Here is an 18,155-nt window from a genome sequence, read left to right on the forward strand (position 1 = left end):
CGTTTTCAGAAGGAGACTGGGGATCAGAACTCAGGACACCTAAAATCACATAAGTAGCAAACAGAAGAGAACTTGAACTCAGGTCTACTAAGATTTCCATGTTTGATCTTTCTGGAGTTTTCGTTTGGTTTCTTGTGGTGCTAGATTCCAGGCCTTGTATATGCTAGGCAAGTGCTCTACCATTTGAGTAACATTCCTAGCCTCGCTTTCCAATTTTTGAAAATTCATTGATAAATAAATAAGAAAATAATCCATTTTAAATACTATGATGACTAGTTTTAAATATTAACATAATTGGGCCTGGAGAGATGGCTTAGCAGTTAAGAGCACTGGCTGTTCTTGCAGAGGACCTGGGTTCAAATCCCAGCACCCACATGATGGCTAACAACTGTCTGTAACTCCAGTTCCAGGGGATCCAACAGCCTCTTCTGAACTCTGAAGGCATTGCACAACACAGGTGCACTTACATACATGCAGACAATACACTCATACACATAAGATAAAAAAAAATAAAATATTTTTTTAAAGTTAACATAGTCTAGAATCACCTGTGAAGGGAGTTTCAATAAGGAACTGTCAGCTGGAGAGATGACTCAGAAGTTAAGAGCACTGGCTGCTCTTGCAGAAGACCTGGGTTCAGTTCCCAGCACCCACATGGCAACTAACAACCATCTGTAACTCCAGTTCCAGGGGCTCTGATACCCTCTTCTGACCTCCATGGGCACTACATGACAGGAGTACACTTACATACATGCAGGTAACATACCCATACTCTCAAATAAAAATAATAAATAAAATATTGGGAAAAAGGGAACTGTCAAGATTAGATTGACCTGTGGGCATGCCTGTGAGGAGTTTTCTTTTTTGTCTTTTTGAGACAGTGTCTCCCTGTAGCCCAGCTGGCATGGAACTCACTAAGTAGACCAGGTTGGTCTCAAATACACAGAGATCTGCCTGTGTCTGCCTCCTGCATGCTGGGACTAAAGGTGTGCACCACCATGCTCGGCTACGAATTTTCTTAATCGGGTCTAATGAGGTGACTTGAAGACCCACCCTGACTGTGGGCAGAGCCATTGTTATGGGCTGGGCCCTCGAAAGATGAAAGAGAGCAAGCTGAGCACTTACTCCTTCTTGTCACTGAGGATATAATGTAACCAGTGCTCTCAAGCCCAGTAAGGATGGGCTGTAACCTGGAATTTGAGACAAATAATCCCTTACCCTCCCACATTGCTTTCCTCAGGGTATGTTATCAGAGCAACTAGAAAGGAAACTAGGACAAATATATTTTTTAGAACTCATACTATTTATTTATTTTCTAATGGAGAAGTGGGTGTAATTCTCAAAGACGTTGATAAAGATGTTTGAAAAGAGTTATTAACCAGGACTGAAGAGATGGCTCAGCGGTTAAGAACATTGGTCGGTCTTGAAGAAGATCCACGTTCGAATCCCAGCAACCACATGGCAGCTAAGAACTGTCCAAAACTCCAGTCCCAGGGGATCCGACAGCCTCTTCTGACCTCCGTGGGTATTGCACGACACGGGTGCATTTACCTACATGCAGGCAATCCACGCATACACATAAAATAAAAATAATAAAAATAAAAAAAAGAGTTATTAACCATGAAGTCTGCCAGTTGTAAAAAAAAAAAAAGTCCTAAGTCTGATGGCTATTTGGAAAACATACCTTATATCAAGTACTGAAAGAACTTACACATTAAATTTATATTTCATAGTGCTCCATAAAAATCCAAGGAATAGAGAGGATAGAGAGGGTGGGTTCTGGCCTCCGTCCGTGTAGCAGCTCTGATCTCAGCAGACCACCAGAGAGTGCTGAGTTCTGGCCTCCCACTGGCCTCCCTCTGGCAGAGGGCCTGAGAAAGCAGGGGATAGCCTAAGAGCCCCCAGATCCTGCCTCCACATGGGGGTGAGCTTCCCCTAATTGCACCATACCCATCCTCCTATCTGGGATGTTGTGAGACCCCTCCAAAAGTCCCAGGCAGATCTGGCTTTGGTACGCCAAGGCTGAGATCCTAGCAGACAGCCTGAGAGGGTGGGTTTCAACCTCCATTGGTGTAGTGGCTCTAATCTCAGACCATCAGAGAGTGCCAAGTTCTGGCCTCCCTCTGGCATTGGGGCTGAGAACACAGGGGACTGCCTGAGAGCACCCAGATCCTGCCTCCAAGTGGTGAAGGAAGCCTGAGTGTACCTGACTGGAACCTGAATTGGGCTTCTGTGGATACCCCTGAATAACTGATCTGAAGCCATCAGTTCCCTCCAAATTAAACCTGAGAGAACCTGAACCCTGTATCAACCAGCTTTACATAACCAATAAAGAAAGGATCTAGGCACCCCGATAATACAAACAGAAGCATACTTCAACTTAATTCTCATATAAGAATCATAAACAACAAAAGAAATTTGCATGCCAAAATCACAACAAAAGAATAATAAGATGGAAAGCCCAAACACTATGTCCCCACTAAACTCCACCAATCCTGTAGAAGAGTTCTACAAAGGGTTCTACAAACCCAGGACACTGAATTTAAAAGAATCATCATATACGCAATCAAGGAATTCAACAAATTTGAAGAACACACGAACAAACAAATCAAAGAACTGAAAGAAGATAGGGATAAACTTCTGAGTGAATTCACAAAAGAAATAGAAATACTGAAGAAAACTCAGGTAGTAATGAAAAAGGAAGTGAAAAACTCAATAAATCAGTTTGAAACAACAGGGGAAAGCCTCACCACTACGATGAATGAACAGGAAAACAGAATATCAACACTGGAGGATGAAGTTGAAGAATGGACCACTCAAGCAAAGATTATGGAAAACTTAAAAAAAAAAACACCCACAGGAATGGACTATGCAAGAGATGTGGGACACCATGAAAAAACAAAATCTAAGGATCATAGGAATAGGGGAAGGAGAAGAATTTCAGGTTAATGGTATTGACCAGATCTTAAACAGGATTGTAGAAGAGAATTTCCAGAAATTAAGGAAAAACATCCCCATACAAATACAAGAAGCACATAGAACACAAAATAAACAGGATCAGAAAATAAAGTTAAACCAAGAAGAGATTAACAGCTTAAACAGACCCAAACATATAAGGAAATTGAAATATTAATACAAAGCCTCCCAACTAAAAAGAGCCCAGGCCCAGATGGATTTACAGCAGAATTCTACCAGACATTTAAAGAAGACCTCCAACCAACACTACTTAAATTATTCAAAATGATAGAAACAGAGGAAGAACTCCCAAATTCGAAGCCAGCATCACTCTAATACCCAAAGAGGGTAAAGACACAACCAAATAAGAAAACTATAGACCCATATCCTTAATGAACATAGATGCAAAATATTCTCAACAAAATACTTTCAAACTGCATACAGATGTACATCAAAAAGATCATTCACCATGATCAAGTGGGCTTTATTCAAGAGATGTGGGAGAATGGTTCAATATGTTAATCATATAAATGGACTCAAAGACAAAAACCACATTGTCATCTCAATAGATGCAGAAAAGGCTTTTGACAAAATTCAGCATGCATTTATGTTCAAGGTCCTAGAGGGAACTGGACTGGAGGGAACATACCTCAACCTAATTAAAGCTATATACAACAAACCCACATCCAATATCATTCTAAATGGAGAAAAGCTGGAAGCATTCCCATTAAAATCAGGAACCAGACTAAGATGTCCACAATCTCCACTCCTTTTCAACATAGTGCTTGAAACTCTTGCTAGAGTAATAAGACAGGAGAAGGACGTTAAAGGAGTACTAATTTGAAAAGAAGAGGTCAAACTATCACTTTTTGCAGATGATATGATCCTATACCTAAGAGATCCCAAAAGTTCCACCAGAAAATTCCTAGAACTGATCAACACTTTCAGTATAGTGGCAGGTTGTAAAATCAATCTACAAAAATCAGTAGCCTTTCTATATACCAATAACAAGCAATTAGAGAAAGAATACAGCAAAATGCTCCCATTCACAATCGCTGCAAAAAATTAAAATATCTTGTAATAAATCTGACCAAAGACACCAAAGATCTCTACAATGAAAATTTTAAATCGTTAAAGAAAGAGATTGAGGAAGACACCGGGAGATGGAAGGACCTCCCATGCTCATGGACTGGAAGAATTAATATTGTAAAAATGACCATCCTACCAAAAGCAATATATAGATTCAATGGCCACCTGATATTTGACAAAGGGGCCAAGAACATTAACTGGAGGAAAGACAGCATGTTTAGCAAATGGTGCTGGCAAAACTGGATCTCCACTTGTAGAAGACTGAAACTAAACCCCTATCTTTCACCCTGCACAAAAGTCAATTCCAAATGGCTCAAAGACCTCAATGTAAAGTCTGAAACTCTGAAACTCTTAGAAGAAAACGTTGGGAAAAACCTACAAGATATAGGTGTAGGAAAGGACTTTCTAAACTGGACACCAATAGCCCAGGAAACAAGGGTAAGAATTAACATGTGGGACCTGATTAAAATAAAAAGCTTCTGTACAGCAAAAGAAATAATCAAAAAAGTGAAGAGAAAACACACAGAATGGGAAAAAATCTTCATCACTGACACATCTGACAGAAGTTTAACATCCAGAATATATAAAGAATTCAAAAAACAAAGAACTGAGAAACCAAATGACCCAATTAAAAGATCTAAACAGAGAGTTCTCAAAGGAAGAAATAAAGATGGCTAAGAAACATCTCAAAAAGTGTCCAACACTGTTAGTAATTAAGGAAATGCAAATTATAACCACCCTAAGGTATCACCTTACTCCGATCAGACTGGCTAGGGTCAAGAGAACAAACGATAACCAAATGCAGGTGAGGATGTGGAGAAAGGGGGACGCTCATTCACTGCTGGTGGGATTGCAAACTCGTGCAGCCTCTATGGGAAACAGTGTGGAGAACCCTTAAAAACTAAAATTAACATACCATATCACCCAGTTATACTGCTCCTTGGCATATACCAAAGGACTCATCCTACTGTAGAGACACTTGTACAACCATCTTTGTTGCTGCTTTTTTCACAATAGCTAAGAGATGGAAGCAACCCAAGTGCCCCTCAACTGACAAGTGGTTAACAAAAATGGGGGATATTTACACAATGGAGTTCTATTCATTGGTAAAGAAAGATGAAATAATGAAATTTGCTGGTAAATGGATGGATCTAGAAACTGTTATACTAAGTGAAGTAACAGACTCAGAAAAAACAAACGAGGTATGTTCTCTCTCGTATGTGGATCCTAGCACCAAATCCTTTTAAATTCCAGGTCCTTTTAATAAGATGATGCTATACAGCAGTGCCTTCTGCATGAAATAACTACCATCATCACGAATTTAGATGAGCCTGATTGCTAAACATAGTCACAATTTGGCTTGTTGATGGTTGTGCTCATGAATTAAAGGAGGGCCAAGCAGTGTCATTGGACCCTCACGGGATTATCCAGCCACTCTTCCCAGCCAACTGTGTGTAATTTGGCCCTAATCACATATGGCGGCCACCTGGATTTGGGGAGGGCTAAAGTATATAATCTGTAGAAGGCTAGGAAGAGAAGGCATGACCCATTCTGGGGAAAGGCTTTCCAGTGTGCATACCCTCAGGTCATACATACACCTCAGCAACCCCTCAGTTACCTCCCTGTCAGAATACCTGAAAGCAAATCCTGAATCCCTCACTCTAGAGTCCAGCCTTGGAAGACAAAAGAAAAATGAGGAGGGACCCAGCCTTTACTTCTGCTTCACATCTCCTATTCACGATTCAAGGATTTTCTTTCCCCCCTAGAGATAAGAGTTATGCAATTTGGGAGTCTTTTAGATGGACCCACTGAAGGGGTACTCCAATCGCCTCATCCTGCATCCCTGTTCAGCATGGAAGAACCAGAGCGGTCTGCATCCCAATTCCCTATTGGCAGAAGATGGTGTGATAAGAACAGGAGGTAGGAATTGGCTAGGCAGTTAGGGTAAAAGGACCCCCAAAGAAAAGTAGCTAGTTTCTTGGCTAGAACAATGTTCTTGGGCCTCTTAGCAACAAACTCCATTCCAAAGGCCAAAAAATGCTGAAAATATTTGGGAGCTAATCCTTAAAAGATTTTAGGGTTACCTCTTCAGAGGGGGGAAAATTAGAGTAGCCAAAAGCCCCATAAAAAATAAATCAAAGAAGAAGAAAGAATACATGAAGTTATCAGAAAAAAGTGATGGGGAGATATGGGAGGAGTTGGAGGGGAGGGAGTAGGCATGGATTTGATCAAAACACCTTATATGCATGTATGAAATTTTCAATAAATTGTTTTTAAAAATTCAAGGAATAGACATTTTTTTAAAGACAGGGTCTCACTAATGTAGCCCTGGGTGATCTGGAATTCACCATGTAAACTAGGCTAGCCTTGAACTCAGAGAAATTCACCTGCCTCTTCCTCTCCAGTGCTGGGATTAAAGGCATGTGTCACCATGCCCAGCCTAGAATAGACTTTTTTTTTTTTTGACAGGGTCTCCCTTAGTCCCAGCCCACCTGGAAGTCATTATGTGGACCAGGCTGGCCTCGATCTCAGAGATCTGCCTGCCTCTGCCTCTGCCTCCTGAAGACTGGGATTAAATGCACGCACCACCACCAAGTCCGGAGTGAATAAACCTTCTGTACTGTACCCTAGTCCCATGATAAAGAATGTGAACCCCAAACTTTCAGGCCCAAAGCTCTGTAAGACATTTATACTATTGTGCAAAGTCAGTGCTAATAGAATTTTATTATTGGGGTGAAGTCAGAGTGGGGGCTTATAAGTAAAAATTTATATTGAAAAAGTATCTAAAATCATTTTCATTGTTACATACAATTTTTGAATATTTGAGAATTAAGTCATGAGCTTAGGATCAGATCTAGTTCAGAAGAGACATCTATTGTGCTGTTGCCATGGTAATCCCTAGGAAGAGGCATGCAGGGGAACTGGAGCTTCGGATGCCCATCATGATCTAGAATCTGTCACCAGGCCTTCTCTGCATGAGATGGTTCCATAGTCTTGGCCACCAGTCCCCAGGTGACACTGTTCATTTGGAACCTCAGCACCCTGGGCCTTTGGTCCATCCCCTTCACTTCCTTTGCCATGTTCCTGTTTGGAGAGAGATAAGGAAAAGTTTCACTGAACAGTAAAATATCTCTGAACTCTGTCACGTAGAGACACTCATGTAAGAAGCGTCCCTTTAAGCAGTGTTAAGCTTCATACTCAACTTCTTGCTACCCAGCTCATGGCATCCTGATTGCATGGAAATAAGGCAAATAACAAGGATTGTCATAGGACAAGGGGCATTGGAAATGTAAGCCAGCCTGACCATGGGAACTCAGTGAAACTGCACTTCTTGATCACCAGATGGGAAAACATTCTTCTATACTGTTACGGTTTGGATATGAAACGCTCCCCACAGGCTTACATGCTTGAACACTTGGTCCTTAGCTGGTGGTGTTGTTTTGGGAAGTTGTGGAACTTTAGGGAGGTGGGGCCTAGAGGAAGAAGTGGTTGCTGGGGTGGGGGGCATCCAGTTTCCTGTTCTGACTCTATTTTCTGATTCATCAAGACATAAACAAGCATCCTTAAACTCCCACCATCATGGAGTCATAGCTGCCAAGCCTTCCCTGCCATAATGGGCCCATCAGCCTGTGAGCCTAAATAAACCATTTATTCCTTAAGTTGCTTCTTGTCAGGTATTTGGTTAGAATAACCAGAAATATAACTAGTAAAATATACGTCTCATCTCAGAGTCCTTGGTATCCTCACCAGGATTTCACCTACCTTACTTTGCATTCTATAGTACTCATTCAGCACATACTGATATTTGGGTTCAGTAAGACCAAAGAATACAGCAAATCTTCCACCAAGGAATTCACAAGCTAGAAAGAAGAACAGGCACTTGGGTAAATTGAATCAATAACTAAAGTGTGGTTGTCAGTCGAGATGCTAATGGTTTGAACTTGCTTGCAAATGATTCATTACAACACGTAGCTTCTGAAACAGCCAGGACCACAGACACTAGCCACCATGCTTGGGAAATCCTTATCATCTTAAGCCAAAGTTCCATGTGAAAGCCACTGCAGACTCTATTTCCCTCCACGCTCTCATCCCATATTGAGTTTTGTGTCTTTACCTGACCTACGGCTAGGATAGAAAACCTACAGTTAGGGCTCCTTCCCTCCAAAACACATCCTTTGCAAATAATCTTGCTCTATATAAGACACAGAATTCTCAAGAATACATCACTTTTTAAATTTTTGCCCATATATTATGTCAGGGTAGGACCAAGGCCTGAATATAATTTGTATTTATCATTGTTCCTCCACCGTTTTGGAAAATATGTATTTTTTTGAAGGTTCATTCCAACTGACTGAAGCACCCCATTATTAGTTTTACTGTAACTTAAAGAATCCCTGGCCACTCTCATGGTCACCCCAAACCGGCCTCAGCGAATTAGATCTTCATAGCTCTCTTAAGGACTCCTCTTACGTCACTGGAAGTAATCAGTCTCCCTGTCCCTAGTCTCCTGCTCTCCTATCCTGGTAATTGTGAGCACAAATTATAACTCTGGATATCTTTACTGGTCTGTATTATCCACTGAATATTGAATTCCATGAAAAGAGAGATTGTCATTTGTGTTTGTGACTCATAGTCCAACTCAGTGCAGAGCATGAAGTAGGCAGTCAGTAATGCTTTTTTAATGGATGAATAAAGATCAGTTTGAAAGAGCCACATTTTATATATTCTCAGAATATTGAAGTAATTTTCCTCCCTATCGCATTAGGAAACACACGGATGTTAGAGGGAAATGAGTAATTAGATGCTGCCAATTGTGTTCAAGAGAAAATGAGGGAAAAGTCAAGCAAAATAAGATTTAGTATTTCATCTGCTGTAAATAACCATATAGCCTATTCGTTATATCCCTAGGAGAGGTTAAAAAAATCATGTTTATGATAGAGTAATTATGATGAGGCAAGTTAGAACTTTGCCATACATTAGCATTCCCGAGTTCCAGGACAGCTGGGGCTACAGGAAGACCCTGCTTCAAAAAGGCAAAAAAAAGAAAAAGAAAAGAAAAACAACTTCAGAAGTTTATTCCAATTAAGGGTAAATTCAGGAAGGAGTGACTGTTGTCTTCAAATATTTGCAGCTTTGTCCTAATAAAGGGGACTCTGGATTGGTTTCGTATGGCACTAAGAATGATAACTATTATGGATGGTAAAAACCTTCAGAGAAGACAAAATTTGGGCCAAGATAAGAAAAAAAATTACTAACAATCTCTGTTTTGTGGGGCTCAATAGTCGTATCCCAGTAAACATGTCAAAATTATAATTTGTGTTCACAGTTGCCAGGACAGGAGCAGCATGGGGACTAGGGACAAAGGGACTCAGAAGCACACAAGGAAACCTTAAGAGAGCTTCGAAGGTCCAATTGGCTGAGGCCAGCTTGGAGTGACCATGACAATGGCCAGGGAGTCTTTACATTACAGTAAAACCAATAACAGGGTGATTCAGTCAGTTGGAATGAGCCTTCAAAGAGTATGCGTTTTCCAAAATGGTGGAGGAACAGTGCTGTATAGAAGCTACACTGGGGCCTCAGTCCACCTACCCTGATCACACTACCGCAGAAGGAAGAAAAACAGAAGATGGAAGGGCCTGCCTGCAGATTCGAGGCTCCACAGCTGTGGTAGGGTTAGAACACGGACTTAGAAGTGGCCAGATGCTTGTATCTTCAAATCCTAGGGAGTGGACTGGACTTTTGGAAGTCCCATCTTTCTTGGAGGGTAAATATAGTTAGGAGAGAAAAAAATAAACCTTAGCAGTACTTACTAGAAAATGAATTGCTTGCTATCTTTCCTGCCCAAAACCATATGTAAGGTCCCCATGAGAGTTTAGACTGTAAAAAAAAGAAAGAACTCAGGTTAAGATAATTAATAGCAGGAATAGTGGTTGAAGGGTCTTATGTAGAAATTTTGAAAATGCTTATAATGTTTAAAGTGACTGAATGACTCACTGACTGACTTCTGACTGTGTGTTGCCTACATATGGATCTAGAAAGCCAACAAGGCGTTGTCAGGTGCTTCACCAGAGAAGACAGCTCTGACAAACTTTTGCCGAATGAAAAGTCTTTTACTAGATGGCCAGCAACTACACAAGGGTGTCAGAACCTAAGTGCAGTCCGGAGCCTTCTCTAGGGTAAGCTTTTATATAGAGAAACCATAACCAGGGGTGAAAATTTTAAGTTCCCAAGCTTACAGGTGGAAAACACCCTTAACAATTCCTGTTCTAATAAGCAACAATTACTATTTTGCAGAAACAGGCCCAAAAGCCATAACCTACAGAAGCCATAAATCTGCAGTTAGCAGATGCACTCTGGAACACGCTGACCCATTCCTAAGACAACCTAGGGTCCTGCTGATGTGTGTTCCCATACCCTGGGCCAACTGCCTGATGATTTCAGAGACTAGAGTCAGCCTAAACTTCATCACGGCATAGCTACGGTCAAGAAGGTACCATATCACAAAGGAGAGCAAGAGTTTAAAGCCATATTGTCTCCGGGCTTTGTCTGCCTCAATCTCTCATCTCTTCAGGCCCCACACCCACTAATATTGATATGCTATGCTTACAGGGTCAAGTGTTGAATTTTGTTCATCTTTCTCTTCTTCCTCTTCCTCTGTGCTATATTCTTCCATGGTGTCTCCATCCACAAAGTAGATAATCCTTTTGGGAGTAGTTTTTTTATAATATCCACTCATTTCTGATTCTAACTGCTTGAAATGGTCTTTATCCATAAGTAACTTGAAAACAGGCTGCCATAGGACAAATTGCCCTGGGCAGTGTTTATATATAGCCAGGAGGGATCTGCTTATTTTCAAGTATGGTAAAGACAGAGTTGCCAGGAAATCACATCTGCCACTCTCATCGATTCTTTAAATCCAAGAAAGGAATGTTGAGTTCTGTATGAAAACAGAAGAGATTCAAGTAGAAAAAAATATGATTATTGGGTCTTCAAACAAAAATTTCAGCATGGTTCCCTGATCCTTTAATAACCACAAAACCCACAACTGTTAGGAGAAAGGGGCCAATGCTCTGCAGAAGTTCCAACATCACTTCAATTAATATGGGAGACAACACAGGGGGTGTGTACAAGCACAGCCTCTGCACAGACAGGAGAAATATTTGCAAAGCATCTATCAGTAATGTTCAGAATATGTAAAGAATTATTACAATTCAATAGGCAAAAGATAACCCCCATATGGGCAAAAGATTTTAGCAGACTACCAAAGAGGAGTCAGGCAGCAAATAACATGAAAAGATGCTCCGAGTCATTAAAGAACTGCAAATTGAAACCATAACAAGATGTCATAATATGCCCACTAGAAAGGCTAAGGTTGAAAACAATACTAGGTACTGGGTAGTTTATGAAGCATCCAGAGCTCTATGCACTGCTATATGTGTGTGTGTAGCGGGGAGCTATTGTTTAGATCTGGAATATTCCCCAACAGTCTAGGTGTTAAAGGTAAGATTCCCAGCCTGTAATGTTGCTAGGAAGAGGCAAAACTTTCAGGAAGTGAGGTCTAAAGGAAGGAGCCTAGATCACAGAGGGTGCGCCTTTGAAGGGGATCTTCGGACCCCAGGCTGTTTCTTTATCTTTGCTTCCTAGTTGTTATGACATGAACAGGATTCCTCTACCACGTCCCCACCATGATGTGCTGTGTCACCAAATGTCTAAATGACTATGGCCTGAAACCTTTAAAACCGTGAGCCAAAAATCTTTTCTTCAATCACTTTTTAAAAAATATTTTATTATTTTTATTCTACATGTATGAGTGTATTGTCTGCATGTATGTAAGTGCACCTGTGTCATGCAATGCCCTTGGAAGACAGAAGAGGGCATTGGTTCCCCTGGAACTGTACCAATTACTGTTAGCTGCTATGTGGGTGCTGGGACTCAAACCCAGGTCCTCTGCAAGAGTAGCCAGTGCTCTTACTGCTGAGTCATATCTCCAGCTCCTTCTTCAACCACTTTTCTAAACAATTTGATAGGTTCTTGAAAGTCGAACATACACTTAGCATTTAATCTTATAATTTGTTCCCTTGATATTTACCCAGAAGGAATGAGAACATCTTTCTAAATACATGAATGCGAGTGTTCACATTACTTTGATTTATGAGTGTCCCAAACTGAAAGCAATTCAAATCACCATCTAGTGACAGAGACATAAACGAAAGGTGGTTTATATCTAGTCAATGAAATGCAACTGAGTAAGTAAAAGTGGCAACTAACAATTGCAGCATGAGAGACTCTCAAGAGGTTTGTGCTACGTGAGAGAAGCCAGACATTGTATGGTGTAATTCCTTTTATGTGATGTTTTAGGAAAGAGAAAATACGGATGTGAAAAACAGATCAGTGCTTGCTATAGGTGAGGGTTAGGGGAGAAAAAGATTAACTATAAAGGGCCCAAAGAGAACTCTTTGGATGAAAATGTTTTAATAGATGTTATAATAGAGCAGGAGTTACTCAGCTGTATACTGTCAAAATTAAACAAATTCTACATGAAAATTAGTATTATTATATGTATGTATGTATGTATGTATGTATGTATGTATGTATGTATTGGGGGTGGTGTGTCATGGCATGAGTATGGAGGTCAGAGGACAATTTGTGGGAGTTTGTTCTCTTTCCACCATGCAGTTCCCAGGATTGAATTCAGGTTGTTAGGCTTAGTGGCAAAAACCTTTACCTGCTGAGCCATCTCACTGACCCTAATTTTATTAGATCTCTCAAGCTGAAGAGCTTGGTATCAGGGTACCTATATTTAAATCTTATTATTTAATATATCCCTGTCATGGTTTGCTCATCTATTAAATGATAATACAAGAGGATATGCAAGCTTATATAGGCATTAATTCTTAATCGATGTGTTGTCTCTCTTTGGAACTTTTATTTGTTATATTTATTAGGTCTATAACTGCCCAGAGCAGCTTCCCTGTTTCATAATCTTGTTTTTTGCTTTTTTAAATGCTTTATGTTTTCGGAGATTCCACGCCTCCCTTTTCCACCTCATCTCTGAGGTGATCCAGGCAGGAACTCAGGACAAGAATATGGAGCCGGGAGCTGAAGCAGACACCGTGAAGGAATGCTGCTCACCAACTCGCTCCCCCGGCTTGCTCAGCTACCTTTCTTATACAACCCAGGCCCACCTGCCCAGGGATGGCACCACTACATTCCTGGGCTGGGCTTTCAGGCATCAACCAGCAATCAAGAAAATGGCCCAGAGGCCAATCCAACAGAGGAAATTCCTCACTTGAGGTCCCCCGTTCTCCAGGTGTGTCAAGTTGACCACTGACACTAGCTGGCATGGAGGGAGCTGAGGAAGGCACTGGACTCTGATCTCTGGTCTCCACACACAAACAGATGTGCACTCGTACCCACATATACACACAAAACATATGTGCATCCCACACTATGTTAAAATAAAAAATAAATAGATGATAAAGGAATGAAAGGAAAGGAAGGAAAGGTAGAAGAGCGGACCGAGAAAGGAAGGGAGGGAAAAAGAAGGAAGGAGGAAGGAAGGAAGGAAGGGAGGGAGGGAGGAAGGAAGGAGGAAGGAAGGAGGAAGGAAGGAGGAAGGAAGGAAGACAGGAAGGAAGGAAAGAAGGGAGGGAGGAAGGAAGGAAAGAAGGAAGGAAGGAGGAAGGAGGAAGCCCAGGTATCAGAATAAGAGAAAACACAGTGTGAACTGAGGCCTAGACAGCTCCTGGGGGCTGCAAAAGCAGATACAGGCCTTGATGCTGGAATTTTAATATCACCACAGAGAGGAGAGTCCAAGTCACAGATGTAAAACAAAACAGTAATGGAGAGAGTAAAATGATGTTTTCAGACCCATAAAAACAATCAACCTGGGGTTGGAAAGATGGCTCAGTGGTTAAGAGCACTGGCTGCTCTTGCAGAGGACCCAGGTTCAATTCCCAGCATTCACATGGCAGCTGACAACTGTCCCTAACTCCAGCTCTAGGGGATCCGATGCCCTCTTCTGACCTCTGTGAGCACTGCCCAGCATGGGTGCACTTACACACATGTGGGCAATACACTCATATGTATACAATAAAAATAAATAAAACATTAAAACACGCACACACATGCGCGCGCGCGCACACACACACACACACATACACACACACACAACCAACAATTTCTGCTAACCATCTTCATTCCAAGATTATTTGTCAAAAAAGGGCAGGAGCTAAGAGTAATAAGTAAGAAACGAGTGACTAAAAACAGGAAGCTAAATGACAGTAAGTACTGATTCTTATACAACTTCAGTGGGGACAGTATAAGGTTAAAACAGTATTAAATATTTGACAATAACAAAAATAATGAGTTCTTGGCTTCTATGCATTTTTTTACGGACATGTTGGATAAGGTTGTTAGGAACACATGTGAGCAAGGTAACTAGGAAAACAGTTGAATTAGAACACGTAGCTTCACAACTAACAGAAGAAGAAAAAAAGGAAATCAACAATCATCCTAACAGAAGGCAGGAAAGGACAGAGAGTCAATGGGAAGGTGAACAGAGACATTAATGTAGTATTTGGAATGAATCAGTGACTGTACAAATGTCGATCACTGTCAGCATCTTATTAAAAAAATCTGAAACTGAATTCAGAAAATATTTTATGGTCACTACAAACATAGCTGAGCACACACACACACACACACACACACACACACACACACACACACACACTCACATATAAAGTTACCTGCTATTCTGTTCTTCGTGCCCTAAGTCACCAAGTCTTATTGGCGCAATGCTGAGTTTATACCGCTGGTAAAGTTCCAAAATGCCCGGAAGAGAAATGGGTTAAATTCACTTTCTGCACCAAGATGATATGATTCTGCCCCTCAGGGGTCACTGACGAGACCTGAATGGTCCACCTGTGTCCCCTGACTCAGTGCCAGTCTCTTCCATAAGAGCCTCAGGTAAGCAACAGAAAAGTTACCATTTGGTCTCTGATGACGAAGAACACTAAATAAATAAATAAATCGCCATTTTAATTGTTAAGACAAATAATATATGAAGCATGACAGTATTAAAAAATACTATAATTGTCATGAGAAATAATATTCTACAACAATCCAAAAAAAGTAAATATTTTCAAAAAGCAACTCACATAAGCCTTTTCTTTCCTTGCCATTAGTTAAGGTTGGTGTTCTGTGTACCACACATTTGGTGCTAGAAAGTTATTCCACAGATGATAAATTAGTCAAACTAGGCTGGGGCCAAACTGAGCTGGAGTGTGCTGACGTGGACCAGTTCTCTTGTGTTTGTCTTACGGGGTGCGATGTGTTTGAGTTGTGGGAAGGTCTGCTATATTTATACAGTCAGCATTAACCAAGCCCAGTGCCTCTCAAGCTTGTCTTTATATTAGAATCATCTGGGGGGTCTTTACAAACCTCCAAACAGACACACTCCAGACCACTTAAATCACACTCAGTCCTGGGGTGGGATACAGGCATCTGAATTTTGTGAAGCTGCCAGTGAGATTCCACCTTGTAGGCAAGTTTGGGGACAAGCATGTCCTTAGGAGTCCGGGAAAAAAGTAACTCCCAAGTTGAAACAGAAAGACTTGTGAGAATCAGATGCAGTGAATTATAGAAAGCTTAAATTTCATGCCAGTTCCAAGGTGCTTTGTGTTATTTTCCAGGAAGGTTCATTACTTTTTACTTGAGCTGTCCCCTCCTGCCCCATCCCAAGCTAAAAAGCGTGAATATGAAAAACTTTGAATAAGGTTCAACAGTCTCATTATAGCCAACTTTAAGACCATCCAAACAGGGGCTGGAGAGATGGCTTTGTATTTAAGAACACTGTTCTTGCAGAAGACCCAGGTTCAAATTCCAGCACCCACATGGCAGCTAACAACTGTCTGTAGCTCCAGTTCCAGGGGATCTGATGGCCTCTCTGTCCTCCACGGGTATTGCACAACACGAGTGCACTTACCTACATGCAGGCAATACACTCATACACATAAAATAAAAATAATAAGTAAAATATTTTTAAAAATCCAAACATACATTTCCAGACTAAGTGGAGTACACACACACATACCCGCCATCCACACAACCTCGCTCACCTCTACTTTTTATAAGCCAATGATACCCATCAACTCTCTGAAGGAAATACTAGTCTCTGTTCTTTGTAATAACAGTGCTGCACATTAAATAGATATATACATCTTTAATTCAATGGGCTCTCTGGGAGAGTCAAGGATAGGGAGAGACTTGTAGCTCACAGTTGATTTAGAGAAGGCTTTTCCGCCACCTAATGGGCATTTAAAAATACACCACACAGAATTCATTTTTGTAATCCCAGTGCCTGTCATCCAACTCAATACTGAGCAATTTGGTAGGTTTACTTTTGAAAACCTTGGCAGCATTTTTATCTTCACACTAATTCCAAGATCAAATATTCCCTGCATCAAGCCCTTTAACCTGTTTAATTCTTATAAGCATCTAATTTCCTGAAAACCTCAGTTCTGGGTGATTAAAGATGCTTCCCAAGTACATAATGCAAGCAGCAGATGGTAGCTGTGTCCAACCTTTCAATATTAGGATAACTCTTGATGATCCTTTGGCCCCAAGGTGGAAATACTGTCTACACACAGATGACTCAACATTTCTGTTCTTCACATCAGGCTTTTGCTCTGGATCTATTTCCAACTGCCTCTGTGAAATCTTTTCTTGGATGTTTAATAGACTTCCTGGTCCTGATTATTCTACATAGTTCACACACATGCACTCACGTGCGTGCACACACACACACACACACACACACACACACACAATCTACTTCAGCTATCTTGACATCTCAATACACAGCAAGTTGGTTCTCTCATTCAGGCCAAAATCATTAGGTTTTTTTTATTCTTCTTCAATTCACATTAAATGTCAGGAAATTATTTTGGGTATTTCCAGAATCTTAAAACTACCACCACCCTGGTCTAAGCCTGTCTTTATTGTAAGAATTACCTTAGGCTTCCTATATAGTCTAGACTTCAAAGAAAAAAACCAGCCAGAATTGCTCAATCGTGTCTGATCATGTCACTCCTGTTTAAAACTCTCCAGTAGATCATCTGAAGTCAGAGTCAACACAGGGGCCTCTGAGGTTGTCTGGGTTTGTCTAGGACTACTGTGCTGGAACCCCATTGGTACCTAATAAGGCTGTTGCTGCCTTGAAACCACAGCAACTGTGATCACCTGCACTTGACCCTTACAAGATTGGTCAACACCCTTGTGGAAGGAGGTGAGGAGGGTCATCAGTCCCTCACCTGAGACTCTATTCCCACCCCATGCACTCTCCACAGCTACATGTAATCCTGCCCTAGCTGCTTGACTTGGAAGTGCCAGACTATAGGAGGTGGGATGCTGACTGGTGTGGGAACTTGGGCTGCAGCCAGCCCTCAGGGTGTCACTCAGGCAGAGGTGCAGCTGCACTCCAGTCATCTGCATACCTGTAAGTAATCCCCATACTCATTGGTCCACTAAGCTAGACTTAGATTGAATCTTCTTTGGTCTGCCTTTTCCATCTGTGGTGACTAGACAAAATCTCCGGGAAAAGTCCTGTAAATGACTGTTCTCCCTCATGACATGACTCCAGCCACGCTGTTTCTTACCGTAGTCCTTGTAGTACTCTCTCCCTAGGACCACGGTGCTGATGGCTCCCCACATTCCTCTTTTTTTGGACTTTGTCTCTTTTTGCTTCAGGCCATTAACCCAAACACCCTATCCAAGGCTCCTGCTCCTCAACGTCTTTGAAGGCAACTTTCCAGTCTCTCCGTGAAGACCCTCCTTCCTCCAACAAAGTCAGTTTTCTTCTTACATCACCTCATGTCACCCTGCCTCCCTCTTCCTTGGTTTTGACCAGTGTTTGCTGCTGTTTTCTTCTGCCTCTATGACGTCCTGATGCATGGCTGGAGTTCACTATTCATTTAATAAATAGTTAAATTTAATGAGAGAGGGAAGGTACTACGTAGCTGTAGCTGACTGCAAAATTTAAAACTGTCTTATTTCCAGGTTTTAAACTATTCTTTTAACATTTTTCTTGTCTTATATAATCTTTATAT

At 41.2% G+C, this 18,155-nt stretch overlaps 1 protein-coding gene across 1 annotated transcript; it reads right to left on the minus strand.

The window, feature by feature from the left end:
• Positions 1–6,759: 6,759 nt before the first annotated feature.
• On the minus strand, positions 6,760–11,101 carry Fam177b (family with sequence similarity 177 member B). Its single transcript, XM_008823750.3, has 4 exons — positions 10,652–11,101; positions 9,855–9,921; positions 7,807–7,904; positions 6,760–7,128 (listed from the first exon to the last, which is right to left on the minus strand). Exons 1-4 carry the CDS (start codon positions 10,814–10,816, stop codon positions 6,985–6,987), a joined length of 474 nt encoding a protein of 157 aa, XP_008821972.1. The 5' UTR covers positions 10,817–11,101; the 3' UTR covers positions 6,760–6,984.
• Between the last annotated feature and the right edge of the window lie 7,054 nt (positions 11,102–18,155).

The sequence above is a fragment of the Nannospalax galili genome, unplaced genomic scaffold (genome assembly GCF_000622305.1).
Source record: "Nannospalax galili isolate Female #2095 unplaced genomic scaffold, S.galili_v1.0 scaffold368, whole genome shotgun sequence".
NCBI lineage: Eukaryota > Metazoa > Chordata > Mammalia > Rodentia > Spalacidae > Nannospalax > Nannospalax galili.

Bases quoted from the DNA above. Each gene is read 5' to 3' on its own strand.
- Fam177b (XM_008823750.3), bottom strand. From the start codon at position 10,816: ATGGATAAAGACCATTTCAAGCAGTTAGAATCAGAAATGAGTGGATAT. The intron at 7,905-9,854 runs GTAAGTACTGCT...TCTTCTTTCTAG, and splicing joins AGCAAGCAATTCATTTTCTA to CTTGTGAATTCCTTGGTGGA. The intron at 7,129-7,806 runs GTAGGTGAAATC...CTCTCCAAACAG, and splicing joins ACTATAGAATGCAAAGTAAG to GAACATGGCAAAGGAAGTGA.